The sequence below is a fragment of the Neopsephotus bourkii genome, unplaced genomic scaffold (assembly GCF_033783945.1).
Source record: "Neopsephotus bourkii isolate Nb327-2 ecotype Australia unplaced genomic scaffold, CSIRO-AGI_Nbou_v1 NB_1358, whole genome shotgun sequence".
Lineage (NCBI taxonomy): Eukaryota > Metazoa > Chordata > Aves > Psittaciformes > Psittacidae > Neopsephotus > Neopsephotus bourkii.
In genome coordinates this window covers 1,951,712-1,975,305 of record NW_026901837.1, presented here as the reverse complement: position 1 = coordinate 1,975,305, position 23,594 = coordinate 1,951,712, and the positions used below count along the sequence as shown (strand labels likewise).

General features: G+C 40.5%; 1 protein-coding gene across 1 annotated transcript in view; it reads right to left on the bottom strand.

Moving 5' to 3' along the window:
* The window catches only part of CRYBG1 (crystallin beta-gamma domain containing 1), a 99,503-nt gene extending 76,489 nt beyond the window's left edge, over window positions 1-23,014 (bottom strand). The window contains exon 1 of the mRNA XM_061366755.1: window positions 22,583-23,014. Coding sequence (XP_061222739.1) covers window positions 22,583-22,944 — 362 coding nt within the window. The 5' untranslated portion in view covers window positions 22,945-23,014. The remainder of the gene's footprint in view (window positions 1-22,582) is intronic.
* Between the last annotated feature and the right edge of the window lie 580 nt (window positions 23,015-23,594).

Here is a 23,594-nt window from a genome sequence, read left to right as displayed (position 1 = left end):
TATGTTACTGCATAATTTTGCTACTTTCTCTAGCTATGACAAGAGATACAGAAAGGTGTTTACAAATTTAGGGACATGAAAATACTTCTGAACAAGAAGACTCACACTGGCAGCATTCTCCCTCCCAAACACACACACTCTTTTATGTTAAGTATTAGCATTTGGTTCAAAGGGATAATTGGAAAAAAATTAACAAAGTTTGTGCTCTTTGCTCTTCAGAGTTGGTTGTGAGCATCTAGTAATCTGTTTTAGACTAAAGTTCCACTTTTTAAAAGTCCCATTCATCTGGGCATCTCTAAACACAGTGCCATTCCAGCAGCAAGTAGGAAAGTCTTTAATTCTTAGGGAAAAAGTTCCTGTCCACAAGAACAGATGAAACAGGTTTGCATGCACCAAAACAGGCCCCTCAAGTTACCCTTGGCCAAAGACAAGACATCCCATGCAGGATGGGTACAGAGGCAGCAGGGAGGGATGCACTAGCACCTGAACACTAGGTCTTGTGGCAGGGCCACATCTTGTCATACAGAAATCAATGACCACAGCACCAGGCTGTGGCTGGGGACCACAGCTTACACAAAGGTCCCTGTCAGCGTGAGATCCTGGAAGATTAGACAGCCTTTCAGCAGCCTAATGCTGGGGCTCTTGCCTGCTCCAGCCTCTCCTGCACCCACTGGGCTAATGAAGAGATGCCTGTGGAGGTCTCATGAACTGGGCACACACAGTGAGTGAACCCCCAGCAGCACTGCCGGAGAGACTGAGGAAAGGGCCAAATGAATGAGACACATGCAGGACTTGTGAGGTTTGGGTGGTGCTGCATAAACTCATCAATTTATCTATTCATCAAAATCTTCATAAACCACACCCTGCAATTAGAGCAAAGGAACTCATCTAAAAGGAGTTGATTTCATGAGCTAAATTAGCCCACTGTCTAGAACAAAGAAAACCAACTAGTGTGGTACCAGCCGCTTTACATTCACATCAATTATGCTGAGCCTAATTGAAACTCAGGCTTTTGGCAACAAAGCGCTGAGCCACCTTCTGCTCAGAAAATAACAGTGGCTTATATTCAATGAAGATCTGCGATTACAAATTGCATTAATGTAAGTTTCTTATGTCATTTCTGAATATCAATGATCTAAATACCTAGCTAACCTATACAGCAGTTACAAACGTGCTGCAGAGAAGAAAAAAATATATATATATTTTAAAAAGTGGCACTATAGAGGCACCAGTTAGGAATGTAGACTTGGAAATTCAGGTTTAAGAAGCAGCCATTAAAATTTTACTGAGCCTTAACTAGAAAGGAAGAGCAATTTATTACAGTGACTGATTCCAGGAATGGAGGATTGAATTAAAATTATATATTCAGTACGAAGAAATAGGAAAACATGAAGTTATACTTAGATAAAGTCAGCTTTTGTAATGTGAGATGTTTTGTCACTTCCAGACATAATAATGGACTGTATAACTTCAGGTTTCAAATAATGATAGTTACTGCAAAATACATTAATATGGATTTTCTTACTTGCTTAAAAGCATGCAGCTACAAAGATTTTCATATAAGTCCTAACAATTCACTATTTTTGGTTTAAGAAACCACTAATTACTCTCATTCAAATTCTCTGCATATTTCTATGTGGAACATCTGAGTGAAGTTTGAATCCTGTCTTAAAGGACGAAAACACTCACTCACAATTTATGAATGTATTTAACAGGCTAGGTCTACGACTTGGAGAAAACAGTCTCCAATTTCTATGTGTATTTACAATTGTATTTATGAAAAACATTTTATAATGCTTCAACAGCAGCATATGTAAAGATACAACTTTTAGAAATCTGCTTTTATACTTCCTATAGCTTTTCAAGTCATGACTCCAGCAGAAAAAAGTAGTCCGGGGGAGTCTTGGAAATTACTAAGTTTTTAAGTCAGAGAACAATGGAGAAGGTGGAAAGGTAACTCAAACCTGGTATGTATCAAGTGAAGCCTCAAATGTGGTATAAAAAGTGGTCTGGTCATAAATTCTAGCACAACAACATAAGATACCATTTCCCAGCACATTCTGTAGCTCCATGGATTATCATCGCGCTCTTCAATCTTACATACTTGTAGGAACAATTAATATAGATATTTAAATTGTCAAGAAGTTACACATCAAAAGAAATACATGGATGTGGATGGGCTTTATTCATATTAGGCTTTCTGCTAGCTCAGACACTGTAACATCAATTTACACTATGAAGTGCTCCTTTGAAGTCATATTGGCTTCTTAGGAAGGACTAGCTTACAAAGCAAGCAGCAGCCAGCTTCAGGATTCCTCCTGGATACAAGCTCACTGCAAGGCAGCCTACCTGCCTGTCTACACCTTAACTCTACAGCACCAGAAGATCACATACTTCACTTTCAGAGTTTGTTTTGCTTCACCTTTTCAGAAATGAGAAGTTACCTCCTGACAGTATTTTTTCCTCTTGTCAGACAGAGAAGATAAAAGAACGTAAAAACAGAAAAGAGGGGAAAATGAAAAATGGAGATGAGACGCTCCTGGGAAAGGCGGTGCAGACAAACCAGGCAGACTATCTTTTTAACTGGGACACCGACAGCCCAGCTAATTATGTGTAAGGCTTTGTTATTTAAAATTATGAGCATTTTGTTACAATTCAGTACACTTACTTAATGCTGCTTCCACTTTGCTCATTAACAGCTCTTTTCTGGATTACCAAACTACAAGGCCTTCAACTACTGGTTATGAAGAGCTCATCCTCCAACCTCAATGCTTGTTCATCCTAGGATGCTTAAATACATCCTGAGCAGGAAACACCTTCAAGTTAATTATATTAAATGTCTGGGATGGAGCCTGCCAAGCGGTTCTGAACACAGGAAAGCTGTCAGAGTCTCTGTAATGAGTAGAAACAATGTGCTCCTATAATGAGATCATTATATCAAAAGAAAAATCCTTAGGAAAAAAATAGGTAAGTTTTTAACTTTGAGGAAGCTGGTTAAGACAGACTTTTTCTGTCTCTTGCACTGATCTGTGGCCACCCCTCTATAAAAGAAATACATTTATGTTGTCTCTTAGATTTAACAAACAGACAGAGCAGAGGTGGCTAATCCCAATGCACATACACTTCTGAGTAAAAACAAGTTTGATTTGTCCACCATAAGCACTTCAGCCACACCTACTCTCCTGATTGGGTCAAATCTATAGCTAATGAAAGCTTCCTCTCCACGTGACAAGCAAATTTAGATATAATCCTCCTTATCTTTGATTAAGGATGTCATCTATAAAATTATAATATTACTATGGCTGTGCTTGAAGCTGAAGTAAGAAAAATTTATGGGAGTGAACTTGCTCTTACTAGCCTACAGCTATAGCATCACATATTCTTACATAAACCTGACCTGGTCTTTACCTAGCAGGAGTAACCTCCATGGTGTTTGGTGAAGGAAGTAATTTTCATCTCAGTGTCATGCTTCAGTTCTCTGTCATCAAGAAATGAATTATTCTGGTACGGCACTAAATGGCAAACCATATTGTTCCAGTATACGTGCATACTATCTCAGTGATTATAATGCTTTACATACCTGCAGTGTATAAGCTCCTGATAGCTTCTAGACAAAAACAGATCATGTGACCATTAAAAAAAAAAACAAACAAAGAAATTAAAGCAACACATACAAACTTTTCTGGCCTTCCTTTGGAGCCAAAGGAGTTTATATTATCTGACTATCTCAGTAGGTTAAGTAGCTCAGTGTTTACGCAAGAAGTCTAATTGACAGTTGAGTACAAAGAGTAATTAAGTAAACACCTCGAATCACACAAAATAACTCTACTACAATTTCAATCACATTTTAATTTTAAAGTAGTTCACACATTAAACTTTATCCTAAAGCATCATTTGGTACAAATGTATTATGAGTCTTCGACTTTACACATGAAATGCAAGTCATTCTGGAGCCAGTTCAAAGACCAACTTAAGTCATCTAGGACGTCCTATTTACAATAACTTACTACAGAGTCATCTGCCAGCAACTCTATAGTTACCTGCTAAAACCTTCCATTTTAATTTTTGCATTTGCCTACTTTCAACCCTCTAGGGGCTAGAACCAGTTTAACAAGGCATTTATCTTGTCATTTGTGACCCAGATGGGGCAACTCCTTCATAAGGGACAAAGAATTTAGGATTTCCCACAGATAAGTCCTTAGGAGTTGGGGGGGAAACATTGTTTTTTGGGGGAAAACACTGGGTTTTAGACAGCAGAGTATTTTGTCTTGATGGTTTTTCAAAGTATAACATAAGCCCCTCCTTTCTTAAAAAAAAAAAAAACGCAAAGGAGCCACAGATTCCTTTTCAAAAAAGGATCTCCAAAAAAGAGCAAGAGTAAACAACAAAAGGAATCAACACTCTTACTAGAATCGGTTAGGCAAGGGAAAAGAAAGACAGCAATCATGTTTTTTGCTGTATTACATACACAGCAAAACAGGTGACAGGTTTAAAATCTTTGGACTTGGTCTCAGAAGCCAGATGTTCAAGCATTTTAAAAACCTCCTCTAGGCTGCTGTGTGCAGTAAATGCATATTTGAAAATACAGTTTACCTTTAGAGCTGCAACGTTTCATTCTGCAAAGGTAGAGACTCTGAAATCTCTGTCAAGAGATACTCATTATCTATAATGCATAACTGTATTTTTTTCTGTCTTCATATAAGGTAATGTTCACTTCAAAGAAACGAAGGATCAGGAAGAGGCCACTAAGGATGACAAATAATTCCTAAATATGTGAAGTTTATTTTCAAGATAGATAATTTCATTAGTTTAAATGTTGTAAACTGCTAAATTATAGATGTAGAATTAAAATGGCACAAAACGATGCTGAAGCATCATAGAGAAATGACCTTGTTAAAAGACTTGATCTGAACTATGTTTCCATCAAAAGGCAGCACTGTAGCCTGGTCTGTAAGTCTGTTAGCTACAAATCTTTCACATAAAAAAATAAAGGAAACATAATTTTCTATTAGTGTTCCCATTAATTAATGAGAAAAAAACAGGAGCTACAGAAACAAAAGGACACTGATGTCTCCGTTTCCCTAATGAAAGCAAGTTCAACATCATTTTAGTAACTCAGGTCTCACTAATCAACACGTGCAATAACATTTTCAGGAACTTCAGAACAACAGTGGCTGGAAGGGGCAAACCAAACTGACTAAGTTACACTCTGTGTTGGTTTTAGCTTAATTCTATGTCCTTAGTCTGCTCTTTTATAATGCTCTACTAGGCAAATATTCAAGAGTTGGACTGAAAAGTAGTTTTGCTATAGAAACCTTGGCAAGCACTTAGAAAACTCTTTCTGTTAAAAGGCCCTGCTCTTCCCCAGTAAACAGGCATCAGTTTTCATTAAATAAAATCTTCAGTTCCCCTTTGTTTTTGTAAGCTGTATGCAGCAGTATTTCTGCACCTCAGTCTGTACACAAGTACACGAAAACGAACAAACACCCTGAAAAGTCTGAGCAGACTAAACCCTAGACCACAATAACAGAAGATGCAATATGACTGAAGGGGTTTGTTTTACAGCTAACTTTTGAAACTAGAACCGCCTCTTCTCCTCAACCCTCATCTTCATTATTAAATTGTAATTTGGGCTAGATTAAAGGACAGCAGAGCAGCATAAAAGGAGGGGTGAAAAGCGAACAAAATAAGCACATTTGCAAAGGGACTTGGGGAGATGACAGATTATTGAGCAGATGAAAATAATGAGACTGTTCCAGGCATATGAAACATACAAAAATCAGAGTGGAAAAAAGGAAAATGCTTCTGAAAGTATGAGAGATGTTAAAAGCACTTTCAGAAAGGGGAAAAGAAAGGAAAGTGAAGACCTCTAACAATTAATAGAAGGTCTCCTCAAGCCATTTTTTTAACCATGTATTTTACCCTTGGAGGAAATGGAAAGTAGTTTTAGGAAAAAAATAGTTTGAATAAACATTTAAAAAATGTCCTGTACTTATGCAAGCTTTTGCAATTTTTTATTTTCTGTTGCATACATGCTATGTTGGTGCCATGTAAAAACTCAGACCCAAATATTAAGCCGTACAATGTAATCAACAGGTAAAGTGTATTAAAGAAAAAAGAGGGTGTAAAAGGTACAACCTAGTAATTTTTGCCCTGCAATTATGGTGAGAATCTTCAGAGTCTGCCTGTGGTAGGTCATTATCATAACAGTTTCAAAACAGCAGCTGCTTCATCAGATTTATCATCAGCAAGACCCAGCATTGGACAGCAAACACTTGTGGCAGGAGGTATCAACACCAGATAACAGCAAGAGTAAACATCAAAGCCACCTGATAGGACACAAGCAAGCTTCTGGGAGTCATTCAAGACATACACAACACGTGTACCTTACGGTCTTTGGAATCAAGGTCACACGACAAAAATAACAGTCACACAAACTTGATGGCATTGCTAGTAACCTCCAGGATGGAACAGATGGATCAAATACAGCTCTTCATTACTAGCTAAGTAATGACACAGGACAGCAGGGAATGTGATGCTATGGTAAAATATGTTCAGTTCTTTGCTTGGACACGGATTAGTGTTCAAATTCATGCTTACATGGATTAACAAATATAAACAGGTAAGGTCAACAAATCTTCAAGAAAAAAAAAGGCTACAGAGTCTACAAGGAAGAAAAAGGTTACACAATAAAAATTTAAAGAGAGTGAAATAATGTTAGATGCACAAACCTGCATTTTATTAAGTTATTCATTTAAAAGACCATATTTAATTTATTTTGTAAATAAAATATTTCTCTAACTATGCAACAGAGTAAATACTGGGCAAAAATAGTCTTTCCTGCCTTCCCTAGGCAGTCTTATTCAGCTCTGAAGCCTAGCTCTTATTTTTCCTTACTGTAAGCTTACTAACCACAAATGTTCTAATTTGCAAAATTATCCAGGACTTTTCTACAACTAAGGGGTGGGGAGGAGAGTAAAGCAAGAGGGTGGTGGGTCCTTAATTGCTGGCCAGGGTCAACTGATCACAGAATTACATCCTTTTTGTGGGGCTGGGATTAAGATTCCTTCACAATTACCTGTCCTCAGGAGATTAGTTATGTTCAAAGGTCCATTTGTTAAACGTATACTGGTTTTTGGTTATCATCTATAAACATACACTAAACCATTTTTACTTTACTATGTCATCATGTTGCACTATTTCTTTTAGTTAAAGCTAAAAGATTGTTCATCCTGTGTGACTCTTTGAAACAGAAAAGAAAGAAGCTACCAGTGTTAAATCAGTACTGGCCATATGTATGCGCCAATAGCAATGAACACACCCTAAATACTCAGACTTGATAAGCTTTTCCTAGCAGTACTTACGCATTTGATGTTTTCCATACATAGATTCATGTTCTTTGTACCAATGCCATACAGGGCGAAGCGTGCCCAAAATTTCAGTTTCCTCGTAAGCATGTGATCCCAGGTTGCTTTTTCTATAGGTAGAGTGGTTGCATAAGGTGCCTATGGACAGCATCTCTTCAGGAAAGCTAAATAACACGTGAAAAAAAAAAAAATGCTTTCTTCTATTTGTGGTTGTCCACAGGCACATGTGAACAATTACAAAGGAGTAGTCAACTCAAAAGTAGACTTTAAGGGCTGTTTTGCTGAATATAAAATCAAATTTGGATGCCCTCAGAAACTATGCAGTATTTGATGAATGTGAAACTGTAATATTGTCCTTTGGAACTCTTAAATAAAATAGTTTCTGGCCATGCTGGAGGTGCTACTGTCAGAGCCCAGGCACCCTTGGTCAGTTCAGCAAATCTGTCGTCCGGAAGTCACTTGTTTACAAGCACAGACAACTGTTCCCAAGGCTGTTTGCTGAACTTCCAGCAATGGCTGGCTGGCATTATGGTGTCGTGATATGTTGCCACTCCACATCTTAGAACTTAACTCTCTAAAATCTTCTCACTTCTGGAGACATCTACAGTCAATCACTTCATCTTGAGAGGATAAGCTGGGAACAAGATCTCCAACACCTCTTAAATCAATCACTGCCTTTCAAACATTTTCTTGCCCTGCGGACTGCTCCTGGGTTGAATACAGGGCTGAAGGGTACTCCTAGACTGTCTCAGAAGCCATCTTTTCTTTCCAGGACCAACTCATAGTGGCAAAGACAGGGAATATTTACATCTATTACATCCTCCTAGATTCCTGTAAACGGAGAGGAGTCATAGAAAAGGCAACACCCTTCCTCCACAGCAGTAACCTTGGTGCCACAGACAGCAGGGCCATCATGGGAACTGAATGCTGTCAGCGACACAGTTTCAAGTCCCGGAGCATTAGTCAGTGTTACCTACTGCTCAGATGCCCTGACGTATCCTGACTTTTCTGTCAAATATGAGCTGGCACCCTGGGTTATGCCAGCATGAGTACTGAATGCCACAGTGGTAACAATGATCAGATAACAAGATGCCATAGGGAGGATCAGTGCCCATACTGTTCCTTTATTATCATTTGCTTGTGATTCAGTCTTGGGAGAGATGGAAAAGGCACAAGCACTTACATTCACACTTCCAGTTTCAAGAGGTGTTCAGCACTCCTCCAGATGCCCCTGATCACTGACTCATTTGTTCGTCTTTCTTCAGCTCTATGAAATCTCTGAAAAAGGACCTAAATCAATGGACACAGGCTTATGAAAATTATTGAAAACTGAAGTCAAAAGCTCCCCAAGAACCAGAAACTTGCTCTAAGGCTGAGGAGTGACTGAAACACATGAAGACATTGTGTGCTTTGCTCCTCTGGTATGAAGCACAAGTGGCAGCAGCAGATATATGGATACTTGTAGATTTTGCTAGATTAGAAAGCCCTTATGTTTGGGCATAGTAATCACACACGCATCCAAGCCTGAACACAAATGAGGACTACTGCTGAAAAGCAAACAGTCGATTCAGAATTCATGTGCAGAGAAATAAAAGCTTCTGCCAAACCCTCTTTCTGAGGAGCCGTTCTTGGTGACTGTTTCTCTCTCTTCAGATTCTAGAATCTCTTGTAAAACCCAACCATAAAGTTCAGAAAACAGCACTCTCAAAAGACTCCAAAGTTTCAGTGTTCACAGGCTAAAATAACAAGGAAGAGTCAACCCAAGGAAGATATATGAAATGCTAAATCAAATTAAGTCAGTCCACATTTCAGTATCCGCTTAGATAGTACTTGATTTAATGACAGTCAATAGCCTTTGTTTCACAACTGTTTCCCCTGACACTCTTCATATTATAAATAAATTATAAAATAAAGTTTATATTAAGAAGTAACTCAGTGTGGAATTTTTCTTTAGTTTTATGAGTGGCATCCAGACCATCATACATAAAGTGAGGGGGTTTTAAAAGCAAAGTGATAGAGTAAGATGACCAAGAATACTACAATTTACTGAGAAAGATCAGTATACCCATGGAGAGTTCAAAAGGAGAGACAGATGTTGTGCTTGCTGCCTCAGAAACACAGAAAACATGATTGGAGAGGTAAAGGCAAGTGAATGTGTTGCTCCCACAAACTGAGTAAGATGCTTGGAAGAAGGTCAAAACTCTTTTCAAAGGTAGAAATGACTCAACCACTAGATGGAATATTACATACACACACACAAAGCACCAAATAACAAAACCTGTTCTTGGAGAAGCACCCTATTGCTTCTGAAAATAAAAAAACTAAGCACATGTATCTCACACACACCATGGCCTGCTACTGCCAACACGTGGCCGGCACACCTGCTTCATTAGATGACATGAACACCTGATTTGTCATCAGCAGCGTAATTTATTTATAATCATTTTCAAGTGCAATGAACATTCTGCTTGTAAGAAAATGCAGTCAGTAAACCAAAATGCATATGTCAGAATGAAAACAAGTATCGTGTGCTATATATAAAATTAATTTACGTATTATTCATTCATATCCAATAAATCTACTCTACACACCTATGCTGCAATTACAGGCTGTAAATCAGTGAGTCTAAAAAAATATTTCAGAATTATGAGGGAAACAGATCAGATTTTGGACAGCCTGGGGAATACTATGTCCAGAAGAACTGAAAGAATTTAATCTTGATAAAAAACAACCAGTGTTACTGATAAGAGAGAAATCTGTCTGTCCTAAGTTACAGAGAGGTACAACCAGAAAATATATGTTAAGCTCTATCAACTCATACATGTTGAAGTCAGAACTGATACCTCTCGCTGTGGGAAGGAACAAATACATGATGATAGTGCATTGTCTTGGCAGCTGTTCCAGGGTAATAACTAGAAGAGAAGGAGTTCCATGAACCATAATAAAGAACAGTGGGAACAGAGGATTCTTAGGAACCACAAAGAAATACCAAAGTGTGGATTCTTCAGACCATAAAGGACTTGCTTTAACGTGGATGCAGGAAAAGCACTTCTACAGAAAACATCATGGGGGGGAGGAAAACACTGTTTGACAGAATTATACCAAGGAAATATGCCAAAGGTTGCCAAATGATGATCTAACTTAGAAGGGATTAGACATGTCCAAACAGGTATACAAAGGTTTATTTTTCTTTTAAAACCAAACAAAACCAAGCAAAACTAAACCATACATATGGAAAGTTAGTCATGACTGTAGTCATATTAAGGAATCACCCTGATCATGTTTAGTAAATCACAAAAACAACCAACCAAAACAAAAAGCAAAACCCAAAACAACCAAAACAAACAGAAAACAATTCCAAAGAAAAGAGCTGCTAAATAAACTTAGGAATGCAAACTAGGCAAAGAAAACAGGCAGCCAGCTGTTGAGTAGTGATTCAGGTACCTTTGTAACAGTAAAGAACAACCCTCATGGAGCAATTGTATTTCATAGTTTTAAAAGAAACTATTCAGAGTATTAAAACATAAATGCCCATCACAAAAATCTGATTACATCAGGCAACACCTACAGTGTCATCAGAAATACTGTTGTGCTCGATATTTCAACTTGCTAAAAGCTCATTTAGACGCAGAATTTAAAGTTGCCAAGTTTTTGCCAGATGCTTCCTGTTCAAATTCCTCCTTAGCAGTCACAGCAAGCACCCCTGCGACGTGTAATCACCACTCAAATACCTCCATGTAAGCTCTGAACTATTATTATTCCCTCCAATGCTGCCCCACTAGTTTAGCAGCTAGTGGGACATTCTTCCAGCACCAGCAGCCTGCCAGCTCCTGATCTGCTCATGCATAGCTTCTGAGCACTGTACTCTAAAGTGGGAAGAAATACAGCCCATTATAACTGGGTTCATTTAGGATGCAGAGCATTTGCAAAATACTCAGGTCTGTATTACCATACAGTTTCACATACTTGTAAACATTTATAACTGAGGTCACTTTTTGCTCATGTTTTCAAATTAGAAATCTTACTATCACATTGTATTTACCATTTACAGGAAAAAAAAGGAATTTTCACTTAACACAAAATACTACAGTTTGTCATCTGACTAGATTTACTTCTGCCAATAAAAGTTACACTATAAAGTATGGGCTGATTTTCTACTTTTTGATTTACAAGACATTTTTAGCACACTGGCACACACGTAAAAGTTGTTTGGGATATTTGTTTTGACTTACTTGTTTTGAACTAAAGTTTACAAAGTTAACCATTTTCTAAATTACGCTCTGATCCAAACATCATATGCTTGCACTAATAAATGCTTTTCGAAAGTCAAGATGCAAAGTCGGGTATCTTGACAGAAAGAGCTGCATTTAGTCTTCAGATTATTTTTCTGTTGTTTTATTTACTGCAATGAACTAGTGGAGAGTACTATTGTATCTCTACCCATTTTTTAACTTTCCTGGTGAATTGTTATAAAAACATAAAACCTCTCCCACAGAATTCAGCTTCCTCATAGATTTATCTCATGTAAAACACTAAAATTCCTGTGTTAAAACTATTAGCTCTACCTTACCTCAAAGACCATATGCAGTAAATATTTCTGTTTGTCCCAAGCAAGGAAGATATCATCTAGATCTTATTAAAGAACTGATTAGTTCAATTATCAGTTGCTTCAAACCACAAATACATAGCCTGAGATAGTGCTAACAATGATACAGACTCACATGAGTAACAGTACAACTCTGGCTACCTTTGGATTTCTACTCAATCAACAGAGAGGGCAGAAACCTCCAGAATTTAGATTTAGAACTTTGAAGTTGACCGCTTCCTGAAAACATCAGTGGTTTCACCCCAAATATAAAAGAGCCTCCCTGAAGCCCTGGCTATACTCCATTTCTGATAAACGTGACAGAAACATGTATCAAGCTGTTACACAGGAATCAGGCAGCCAATTTCATGTGAATAGGCTTATCACCTGCAGGACTGTCACCTATGTTGTACTTAAAATACATCCCTGTGGAATGTTTATAGGCCTCCCAGACTCTTTTAGTTCTTCACGTCATACACACCCTTTAAATTACACTAGGACTATAAAGCCTGATGAGTTCCACTCTGAAATTGCAAATGATATGTATTCATTCAGGCCTTTTGGAAGGTGCCAACGTCGGGGTTGTTTTGGTCCTTTGTGCTGTTATTTACATATAGAAGCCATAGTCAAAACCAGACTCCATTATTCTAGACATTTGATAAACACACAAACCCAGCCTGGGAGAGATTACTCAGTAACGACACAGACAGAAGGTGTGAGGAAAAGATTTCTTACTGCCTAAACTGAAGGCAGACAAGGTTGCCTCCCATTGAATAAGTTAAGGAATCCAGACTCAAATGAGAAGAATCCCACAAGGTTAACTCAGAATATGTCTACACGGTGAGGTGAGGCTGACGTATGTGTTTAATGCATCCAAGTTTAAATCGGCCACATAAAAATCAGTTTTACTTTTCAAGCCACACCACTAGGTCAGCCAGGTGATGTGTCTGCACGTCTGTCCTTTCGGGCTGAATATCTGAGTTTATTCTCGGTGCTGTAGAAAAAACAATCAGCCCAATCAATCAATCTGCCTCTCTATGGGATTTGAGAGCGCAAACTATCTATCTCTATGCTAGCTATAGTAGCCCATCTATGTTACTTCCATACAAAAGGCACTTTGCTCCTAGACAACTTCTAACCAAGGAACACTGGACATGCATAAATCTATACCTCTTCTTGCTACCTAATCTGCACTGCTAAGAATACAGAGCTAACACCAAAAGTAACGTGAAGGCTGCCATTTCAGCAGTTTCACTAAATTAGAATCATAGAATCACAGAATGGTTAGGATTGGAAAGGACCTTAAGATCATTTAGTTCCAACCCCCTTGCCATGGGCAGGGACACCTCACACTAAACCATGTCACCCAAGGCTTCGTCCGACCTGGCCTTGAACACTGTCAGGGAGGGAGCATTCACAGCTTCCTTCCAACAAATTATCTACAGTGTTACCCTCAAACATATTTAGGAAAAAAGCTCAACAATTTCTTCCTCTTCACCAAGTACACAAATATTCTTCAAATAGAAAGAACTTAAGTTCTATTTCCATTCCTGTTTTCTCCCCTGCTGCTTCAGCTCTTGCACATAGCTAAGGAAGCACACAAAGATGCTTCAACAGGGAACAAGTTTCAGCATATATCTACCGGTGTCCTCCTGGCACCATGGAGTGTAAATTATTTGTACTTTATCTGCAAATTGGTTATCATGGGTGAATCATCAAACCACTCTCCCTGAAAACAGAGATGGCACTGCAATGTTACAGGCTCTTACTAGTAACCATATGGTTTGGTTTTATGCCAAACGTGCTTATACTGTTCCAAAATTCTAAATATACATTCTGTCACAAGAATTACCAGTTACTCACTAAATGATTCATAAATGAATGGCACAGGACTACCAGCCAAGGGTAGGAAAACATGTCAGCACTGCTAATCACAAGGTACATCTCTGTCTGTTGTGGAAATGTCCACCATGAAATCCCAGCTGGTGGTTTCAAGGAATTAGTATTATGGAAGCCAAACCAAACACATCAGTAAAAACTTCTTGAAGTCAAAGAACAAGAAACTATAGACACCCCCCCACCCCCCCAAATGCATAAATTCACAATGACACCTGGAATTAGCTTGTACTTCTCAGTGCCAAGTCTCTGCAAGTCCATAGGTTTCACAGTTTTCTACTATCAGACATTATCAGCAGTGTGCCCCTGTGACAACGAAGGCTACGTACAACTCCAGTACAAGAAAAGTATACAAAATGAACAAAAAGTTCTCTCCCACTTTCTTTGCATTAACTAGAAGTCATCTGTGACTCTACATGAGCCCTGCAAGACTGTGTTGTGGCACCCGCTCCTGGCCACAGAAGGAGAGACAAATGGAAAAAGATTGTTTCCACTAGGTCATGCAACTTAAAATGTTTTCTGCTCAGCTGTTTATATCCTGATCAAACTCTGTAAGCTTGGGCAATGAGCCTCACTGATTTGAATGGCATCAGACAGCATTCCTGACATACAGCTTTGCCTCAACAGCAGCATCACAGCTGTGGCACCAGCAACAGTTCAAAATACTCTAGAGACAATGTAACAGTAGCTTACAAAGATAAAATAGCAACTATTACAGAGCTGGTTAAAGGATGCACTGTAGTTCTTAGACTACTGATGGAGTGATTGTAACAGTAGAAGGAGCAGTGTAATCAGTAGTAATCCTTACAGAGGAAACCTAAAGGGCTTTTTGTCAAAATAGCAGTTGTGCTTCTGGTGTCGGGCTCTACCTGAAACACAGGATTTGGGGAATTCAAACATGTCAGTTTTACAGATTTTCATAGGTTGTGGCATTCTTTTAAAATATGACTCGGTTGACTTTATAACTGTAAATTATAGACAAATAAAGCAAAAAGTATGATTTTATCCAACAAATATTCTTTCATTTTCATTTCAGAATTTCTAAGTATAGTTCCACAATAAGGCTACTGAAAAAATGACAATATTTTTACACACTTGGGAATGAAGGATACTGATGATAACATGGACGATGATAATTTACTTTCTTTAAATGAATACTGTGCCTTTTATCTTTTCTCCTTTTTTTTTTCTTTTTTTTCTTTTTTTTTTTTTTTTTGGCTAAGGGCACCAAAGGAAATAATTAATCCATTACATTGATAAGTCATAGAATGGTTTGGGTTGAAGGGACCTTGTCTTTGCCAATCTTTCCCTTCTTCTCATAAGCACCAAGTTATGAAATATTTTATGATAGGTTGTATTAGCTCACAGTATGTGGCCATATGAACAAACATGCGTGAGTAGGTAAACTGTACAAGAGAAAGTTCACTAGGTTTAAGAAATAAATAATAGAAGAATAGTATATACAAAGACGCACTATTATCAGATACCTTATATGCATGCAAACCATTGATGACTTTTTCCTGTCTGTTTTGAAAGCTGAAGAAGGGATTTTTTCTCTTGCACAGGAACTTCCTTGCATAGAACAGGTCATCATGCTTTTGTTCTATTTAAAAACACAAGGTGCTAAAGGAAGGACTGTCTAGTACTAACAGTTCCCCATCTTTTCCATTTTAAGATTCCATTTTCAGCAGCCTTTAACTTGCCTAAGCATTGACATTTTGGCTAAAATTTTGCAAATAAGACCCTAGGTCAAGTAGCCTCCTCTCCCCTTTCTCCTGTTTACCCTGTTCTCTATCTGCGATCATCTGTGAAAGGTTTGTCTTTCATGCCTTGCCCAGCTTTCCCGAGGAAACATGGCTGAAGTAGGGATCAACCCCAGTTCCCTAAAGAAACTTGGAAACCCTTAACCACAATCAATTAAGTAACACAGAAATCCTACAGAAAATGATTTTTTAAAACCAGATTGCCTGTGATCAAAGAAGGTGCCTTAAAGTTGCACACAAAATCAGAACATAGTTTTTGAAGCTCATGACTGTGTGATTTTGCACTGTAGCATGCATGGAAGTATCAGCCTGTGGACCCCCCGTACCAGGTAACACAGATGGAGTTCAGCTACCCAAATTCAGATGTTGGAGGCATCACCTTCAGGCAGCTTTTAAAGTCAATGAGGCAAAACTGGCACTTCTAAGATGCAATTCATTTAGCCTGTTTTAGACACTAACCTTAGGCTGAGATGAATTGCATGCCAGACGTGTCTATTTGCCCTCCTTGATTATAAAGGGAATAACTAGTTCAGATGTAGATACCTGAAATTAGAGGATATGGATCCCATCTTGTATATGAAGTAAGTCAAAGTAATTATATTTACTGTTTCAATAACAGATATTAATTTCTATCTACAAATGTTGTCCTGCCTATGCCCTGAGGCCACTGCAGTCCAACAAAGCATCACTCTTTTGCTTTTCTCATGCAAGCAGGAGCCCACTAGAAAATAAAGGCTGAACTGCCTGATGCAAATCTCTAGAGGATGAAAAGGGAGGGGAAGACAGGCGAGAGAGTTGTAAGAACAAAGGAACATGACACGGAATAAAACAGGAGGCAGGATAGCAGTGTTAAGAAAGAGTAGGCAGTGAAAACTGCTGTTTTCACTTTTAGACAAATGGTACTCAATTAATTGGTATGCATTCAATATTTAATATTAGTTTTAGCACTTCATACATTATTAAGTGCCAACTATATGTACCTGCATTCAATATGAACATTTTGTTTCTTCATGTTCCTAGGTGGTTTCCACAGTAGTGTTTTATAATAACTCCTCAGAACACCTTTATATTTTCATTTGTCACCATTTCAAAGTGAGGATTTGACACACTAAAACCAAAGGTGTCAAGACTGGCACCAAGTTTGAGTAGGCTAGAGCCTCTTTTTTCACAAGAGTCCTTGTTTTAATAGACATTTAACTATTCAGTACAGAAATCTTATCACCTCAATGGTACTCAGCACTACTATGGGTCAGATTCACCCCAATACAGGACATTATATTCTCTCCAAAATGAATACGCAACAAAAGTAGAAGCACTCCCCCGGAAAATAAGGAAAAATTCCTTGACTGTGAATGGCATGAGTCCACTCTTTTTTTTAAGATAGTTCTTCCTAATTTAAGAGAAAAAACATGAATAAACAAAACCAGCAATTCTTCTGCACCACAGAAGTCAGGAATGAGATCCCACTCTTCCCTGCTAGGATCTACCCTTCCACTGACATCCAAGCAGGCTGAAGGAGGCACTAGCAGTCTTACTGGTTCAGATTTTTTAGGCTGTCATTTCACTTTTCAAAGGACAAAATGAGAAGGTGAGCATTCTTCACACTGGTGCTCTCACAGCCACCAAACCTGCAAAATCAGTGACACGGAACCAGCAGCTGAAGTTCAACTCCTGCAGAAGAGACAGACTACTGTTTTCATGGCACAGTTGCCATTACGTAGGTTTTCACAGGACAGCATTTTTTACCTCTTAAAAATGCAAACAAAGTAAGTGAATGTTTTAGCATGACGTCCCTCTTATCATAGCATCTTTCTAAACGTGTTGTTTGCTTGTGGTTTTTTTTTTCAATAAGCATTGTTTTCCTCATGAGGTCATAGTATAGATAAAATGAGCAAAACAGAGTCTGCAATCACTTATTTGATCATGACAGTGGTTTTAGCGAACTTCTGTCCTCTATAAAACAAAATTAAGAAATCTTTATTCCTAAGGCATTACACTTACAGCTCAGAGTATTAAGAATTATACTGCAAATGTAATTACCCTTTTCCATTTCTAGCTCCCACAAAGTAAGTTCAACCAGGACCACTTATAGACATCCACATTTCATCTCACAAAGAACACAGATGAATGATTCCATTTCCTCTTTGAACCAGAAAACACACAAGTGTAGTTACACACATAAAGGACACGGAATGGAAGGTTCGTATTTTACTATTTAAAACAGATGTCTGTGTGACACTTCAACATTTTGTTCCTGTCAATCAGTCAAGCTACTAGTGTTCTGTGTTTTTCATAGGGTGAAGCATTTGTTCTTCATCTTTCTACGAAATGTGATGTTATATTCTGGCTGTGAAGCACAATTCCTTCACCTCTTCTAATACAGAAGTCAAAGAACAGTAACTCAAAGAATATTAAAGTAGGAAAGAGATGTAAAATCCTGGTCTCACCGCCACTCTCTCCACACACGATATGTATCTTCACATGCAACATATCTCCTGAATGTGTGTGTTCCTCTCCAAGGTAAGGTATAATTATTTCACAGTCTAACTCTCCTTGGATGTTGCCTAATGCTTTTTCCCTTTGCTATTTTATGCTATTACTGAACTCTAATTAATTTTTTTCCCTGCACAAATCATTGTAGAATAGCAATCCCATAGGTTTCTTTGCCTTCGCTTATTTTGTATGTTGATGAAGGTAAGCTGAGTTGAATTTAATCAGGGGAGAGGTTGCTGATGGTAACAGCCATTAATATCAACACCAAAATAACAGTGTTTCTTGAAGAAGTAATGAGCAGCAAAAATGTCCTCTTTCTTTATGGTGATTACAGTGACTCATCTTGGGGGAGAATCTAGCTACTGACACATGATAGCCAACTCATAACTGGACTGAAGTAACTTGTCTGTCTTGACCATCAAATACAAAAAGCTCAAAATTCATGAAGTGGCACAGATTGTGAGAAAGACTGATAAACAATCACACCCCAATGATATACAATTTTCTTTGTCCTCCTGTAGTCAACTTCCTGCTTCAAAGTTCAAATTCAAGTCATCAACTTCATTTTTGAAGTAGCCTTTGGGTGGAGATCATTTAGTGTTCAAGACATGACAACTCTGTAGGTACTTGACTTCAAGAGATCAAGTAAAACTTGGTTTCTTACTATGGTGTAGCTTTTCATGGCATGGTGACAGCTATCATGCTTTTGTATTGTTCTCTTTCACTGCATCTTCTGTGTAGAGGCTCCAATTTGTAGCTGTTATCTCTGGGAAAGAGATTCTACAATCTCTTTCTGGAAAACGAGACCAGAGGAGTTCATCTGCCTTCTCTGACTTAACCCCAGACACCCATGAACAGAGGCAGTACAACACAAGCTCCATTGAGGCAGGAGAATGCACACTTGTAGCCCCAAGTCTAAAGGAACTGGGCTGCTTTTTTTGTTGTTTGGTTTGGGTCTTTTTTTATTGGCTACAGCTCTTCAAGGTAAATAACTAACAGCAAGGAAAAGTACTGCCTACTGGAAAAAATAACACAGGAAGAGCAAAACAGCTCATCAGACAATTTTTTAACTGGAGTATCATAGGATTGCAGAATGGTTTGGGTTGGAAGGGACCTTAAAGCTCACCCAGTTCCAACCCCCTGCCACTGGCAGGGACACCTTCCATTAGACCAGGTTGCTCAAAGCCCTGTGCAACCCGGCCTTGAACACTTCCAGTGATGGGGCAGCCACAGCTTCTCTGGGCAACCTGTTCCAGTGTCTCACCACCCTCACACGGAAGAACTTCCTAATATGTAATCTAAATCTACCTTCTTACAGTTTCACATAACTATGTTTCTTCAAACTGCCAGCTGCCATGCTAGTATGTGACAAACCACGACTCTTTCATAGTAGAATCCATGGCCATTTATTAAGCATCCTAAATTTTCAAAATAATCACTGTTAAAAGTATACTTTTATTTGGCCTATACAGCATTCATGCAACCATGGCTTATAACATACCATTCATGTAATAAAATACTTTAAACCATGTATTTTGAGAAATGCTGCCATAATCTTCAACATACTAAATAAATACATTTAGTTGCTTTGTTTATTCCTTTTTTCTGTTTTTAATGAGAGTGGTAGAAAGCTACACAAATAAGAAAAGTTTGTGCTCTCTAAAGATGACCAACTGCAGTTAATGATGGTGACATACATGTGTATTTCCATGTGCTGAAGCACAAGCCTAAATTGTTATCAAACGTAGAAGGACTGATTCCCTAATTAAAAAAATACAAACAACAGTATTTTGTAACAAGAGATTCATTCAACCCTATAATTCAGAAGCCTTGCAGTTACTAGACTTCACTTGTGTTTTAGGCACAGAACCTAACAACAAATTTTTGCAGTAAAAACATCCTCCAGTTTTTTCAGGTGTAAGAACTGAAGCCCATATCCCATACAGCATTGCTGTTTTGGTTTGGGAGTGTAGACCTAGCAAGGTATCTGGAAGAAAAAGGAACTTACACCTAGATTGAAGAGTTACCCCACTTTTCTCACCATTCATCTGTCCACGTCTACATATTCTGTTCAGTTTTGGGTCCCCTTAACATAAAACAGGTGTTGGTAAATAGGGGCAAGTTGAGCATAGGGCTCTAGACGCCCAGGGGCTGTTGCTCTTGCCCTGAGAAGAGAGGCTGGGGAAGTGGGGTTTGTTCAGCTCAGAGGGAGAGGTGACCTTGGAGAGGATCCATCATCTGTCTGCCAATATTCATGCAAAGGTGTAGCAGGAAGCTCTAAGTGGGGGTCAAATAGCTCAAATTCCACCCTACTCATTAAAATCAGTGACAGAAGGGGGTCATGCTGGTTTCAGCATTGAGGCATGCCAGGACCGGGACCAGCCTGACTCAACAACTTCATCAAATTAAACCTAACAAAGATGTGAAACCGGATGTTTCCTGACAGAGGAAGCAGTGAATGTTGACATGGCCTATCTCTGGATGAGTTATGGTTACCTTTCATGTTTTGATGAGTACTAAATCTAGCCTGACAACAAATGACTGACACTCAATCACTTTATACTATAGAAGCTTAGTTCTACCTTCCAAAGGCAGGAATTCTAGCATGCTATTCCTAGGAGTGTGTAGAAATTCATCCCTTGAGTGAGGACGTCCCTTAAGGTTGATCCTTGAGGCTGAGTAAAACAGAGCTGCCCCCAGTCATCGGCATGGGTGAGTAACATCAATCTTTACTTATTAATTATTAAGCTGTCTTTGAATTATAGTAAATAATAGTTATAAGCATTTATACTATGTAGTAGATATTCTGATTAAAGTTCTTTAGCCTAGTCATATTATGATGATTATCAATCATTATTGTCATTATCACTATCAATTATAATAAAACTTTTCGTTTATATTTCTGTACAGTTTGCCATCTTTAATCCTGTGGGACAAAGTGGTATAGTCCTTTAAACATAAACCGTTGACCAGGTCTGGGACTAAATCTAAATCCAGCTGCACCTAAGCTCCCTTCTGAGTACTATAGGGAGCAAGGGGCTCCTTTCTTGAACCTCATGACTCAACTGGAAGGCCTCCGTGACAGCTTTGTCTGATCTCCCACTCTGCTCATGACAGAGTATCACCAAGAAGAGCCAAGAGGTTCTTCAATAGTATATGGGAGGAGCAGCAGAGGCCATTGAAAGAAGAGATTTTCCAACCTTGTAGCCAGAGAAACTTTCTTATACACAGGCAATGATGCAGCTTGCCTAGAGCTGGTGTGCACTCTGTTCTTGGAAGATTTCAAAACTCAACTGGACACAGTCCTGAGAAACCAGAGCCTGAGCTCAGGGCTGACCATGCTTGGTGCTCCCTTCCAACCTGAGCTACACTATGATCCCCTTCTGTGTTATCTGGCTTTTGGAAGGCAGAAGAGGGGTCTGTGCCTTGGCCACTCAACAGCATTGTGGAATGCATCATCTCCTTGCTTAACAGATCTGAAAAGCATACTTTTTTTTTTCTATAAATATGTAAACATAAGTTCTTTTTTATTTTCTTTCATAAAAGATGTTGGTGGTTTAAGTTTCCAAGAATACATTTCAATACCAAATACAAACACCATTAGACTATATCTTAGTCAAGTCCGCACATCTACATAATGTCTATTTTTAGGCAAGTACTAGCATTTTCTGTGTAACTAGTATAAACACACAGAACCACCACCTGCAACTCACAGATTTCTCAGTCTGAACCAAACACCTGAGAGATCAATAACACAGCTTTAAAAAAAAAATCCACATAGCACTGACATCTTCTCATTGCCTGAGTCTTGCTGTTCAAATCTGAGTAGTATTAACCTGTCTGATTCCTGACATGACCCCAAGTTCACCATACCCTGCTGTGAACCACCTCCATGTCAGAGGACTCTACTGCTTGGCAACTCCACAGTCCCACGGAACTTCCCCATGCCACAGCCACAGGCTGAAAACAGCCCTGAGGAATGCCCGTGCCCTCAAGAATTTAGAAACCAGGGTGCACCAAATGGTCACTACCCACGGGAGACTTCAAACCACACTGAGGAGCAACAGCTTTGGGGAGTGCTGCAGATAAGCAGTGTCAGGACCTTCTCTCTGTTCTTCCTCCTTTACTGCATCCACAGAAAGTGAGCACAGAGTAAGCCCACTGCTCTTAAGGAGAAGTAAATTTATTCACACACGCCAGCCACACATCAGGAGGCTGTTTTGGGCCAAGAAGCCTCCCTCTGCTTGGGGCACAGGGTGACTGTTACTTATTCACACAGGCGCTGCTGTTTGTGAACACCGCTTAGGCGCCGCGCTGCCAGAAGGCTGGGGCAAACGCTGGACATGAAGGCGGCTACGGAAAACCCACTTCCCTCCTCGGGAGCGAGAAATACCCTGGCCTCCAGCCGTGCCCTGCCCGCCGGTCCCCGCGTTCCCCCGGCCGCCCGCTATCCCGCCCCCCGCGGGGTCTGCGCTTACCGCGGGGCCGGGGAGCCGAGGGGTGAGGCGGGCGTCGGGGTCCAGGCGGGAGCAGTACCGCCGCCCCCCCGGGGGTGCTGCTCCTTCCTCTTCGGGCGCCAGTGGGGGAACGCGGGGCGCCGCTTGGGCGCGGCGGTGGTGGAGGGGCGGCGGCGCGGGGGGGTCGCCGCCCCCTCGGGCTCCGAGTCCTCCGACTCGCTGCGGCCGAAGAGGCGCTGGAAGCGGCCGCGTCGCGCCATGCGGTGATCGCGGTGGGCGGCGGGGCTGCGCGCGGTAGCGGCGTCCTCCTGCCGGCAGCCGGGGCAGGACGGGCAGCGGGGGGAGCGCGGCGCTCCCGGTGGTTTCGGGCTCTCCGCGGGCATGGACGGGGCGGCGGTGGCAGCCGCCCGCCTCGGTGTATGCGTTTAATAAGGTGATTCCCTCCCTACCTCCCTGCCCACCGCCGGCCGCGTCGGTCCCTCCCCGCGGAGAGAGCCGCGGCGCGGCAGGCTCCCCGCCGGTCGCACAGGAAGGGAGAGGCCCGCGTGTGATCCGTGCCCAGGGTGCGCATTAGGGACCATTATCTTGTTGTTGTTTTCTACTAACCCTCAGGTATTTCCCGCGCCCCGGACACTTGTGCAAGTCGTGGGCAAAGGCTTCGCGCCCTCCCGCACCGCGTAGGGGCAGCGCCGGGGGCCACCTACATCGTACACAGGTCCCGCCAGCCTTCCCCCCCCGGCCGGCCTTAACCGCTCCCGTGGAGCAGAGGGGGCTTCTGCGGAGACGGCACTCCCTAAACCTTGCAGCGCTACTTTTTGTCCCGGTGCCCGGACATTAATTAATTAGGTGCTTATCCCTCTCTCCGGGACTAAAGCGGCGGTGACAGTCCCGCCGGGGAGGGACAAATGAGCGGTGTCGAGGGGCGGCAGAGCCGCTCCCGCGGGGAGGGCCCGGCGCGGGAGGGCAGCTGACAGGGTCGCCTCAGGTCGTATCGTGACCGGCCCCTGTCGGGACGTGGCGGTCCCGTGCGTCC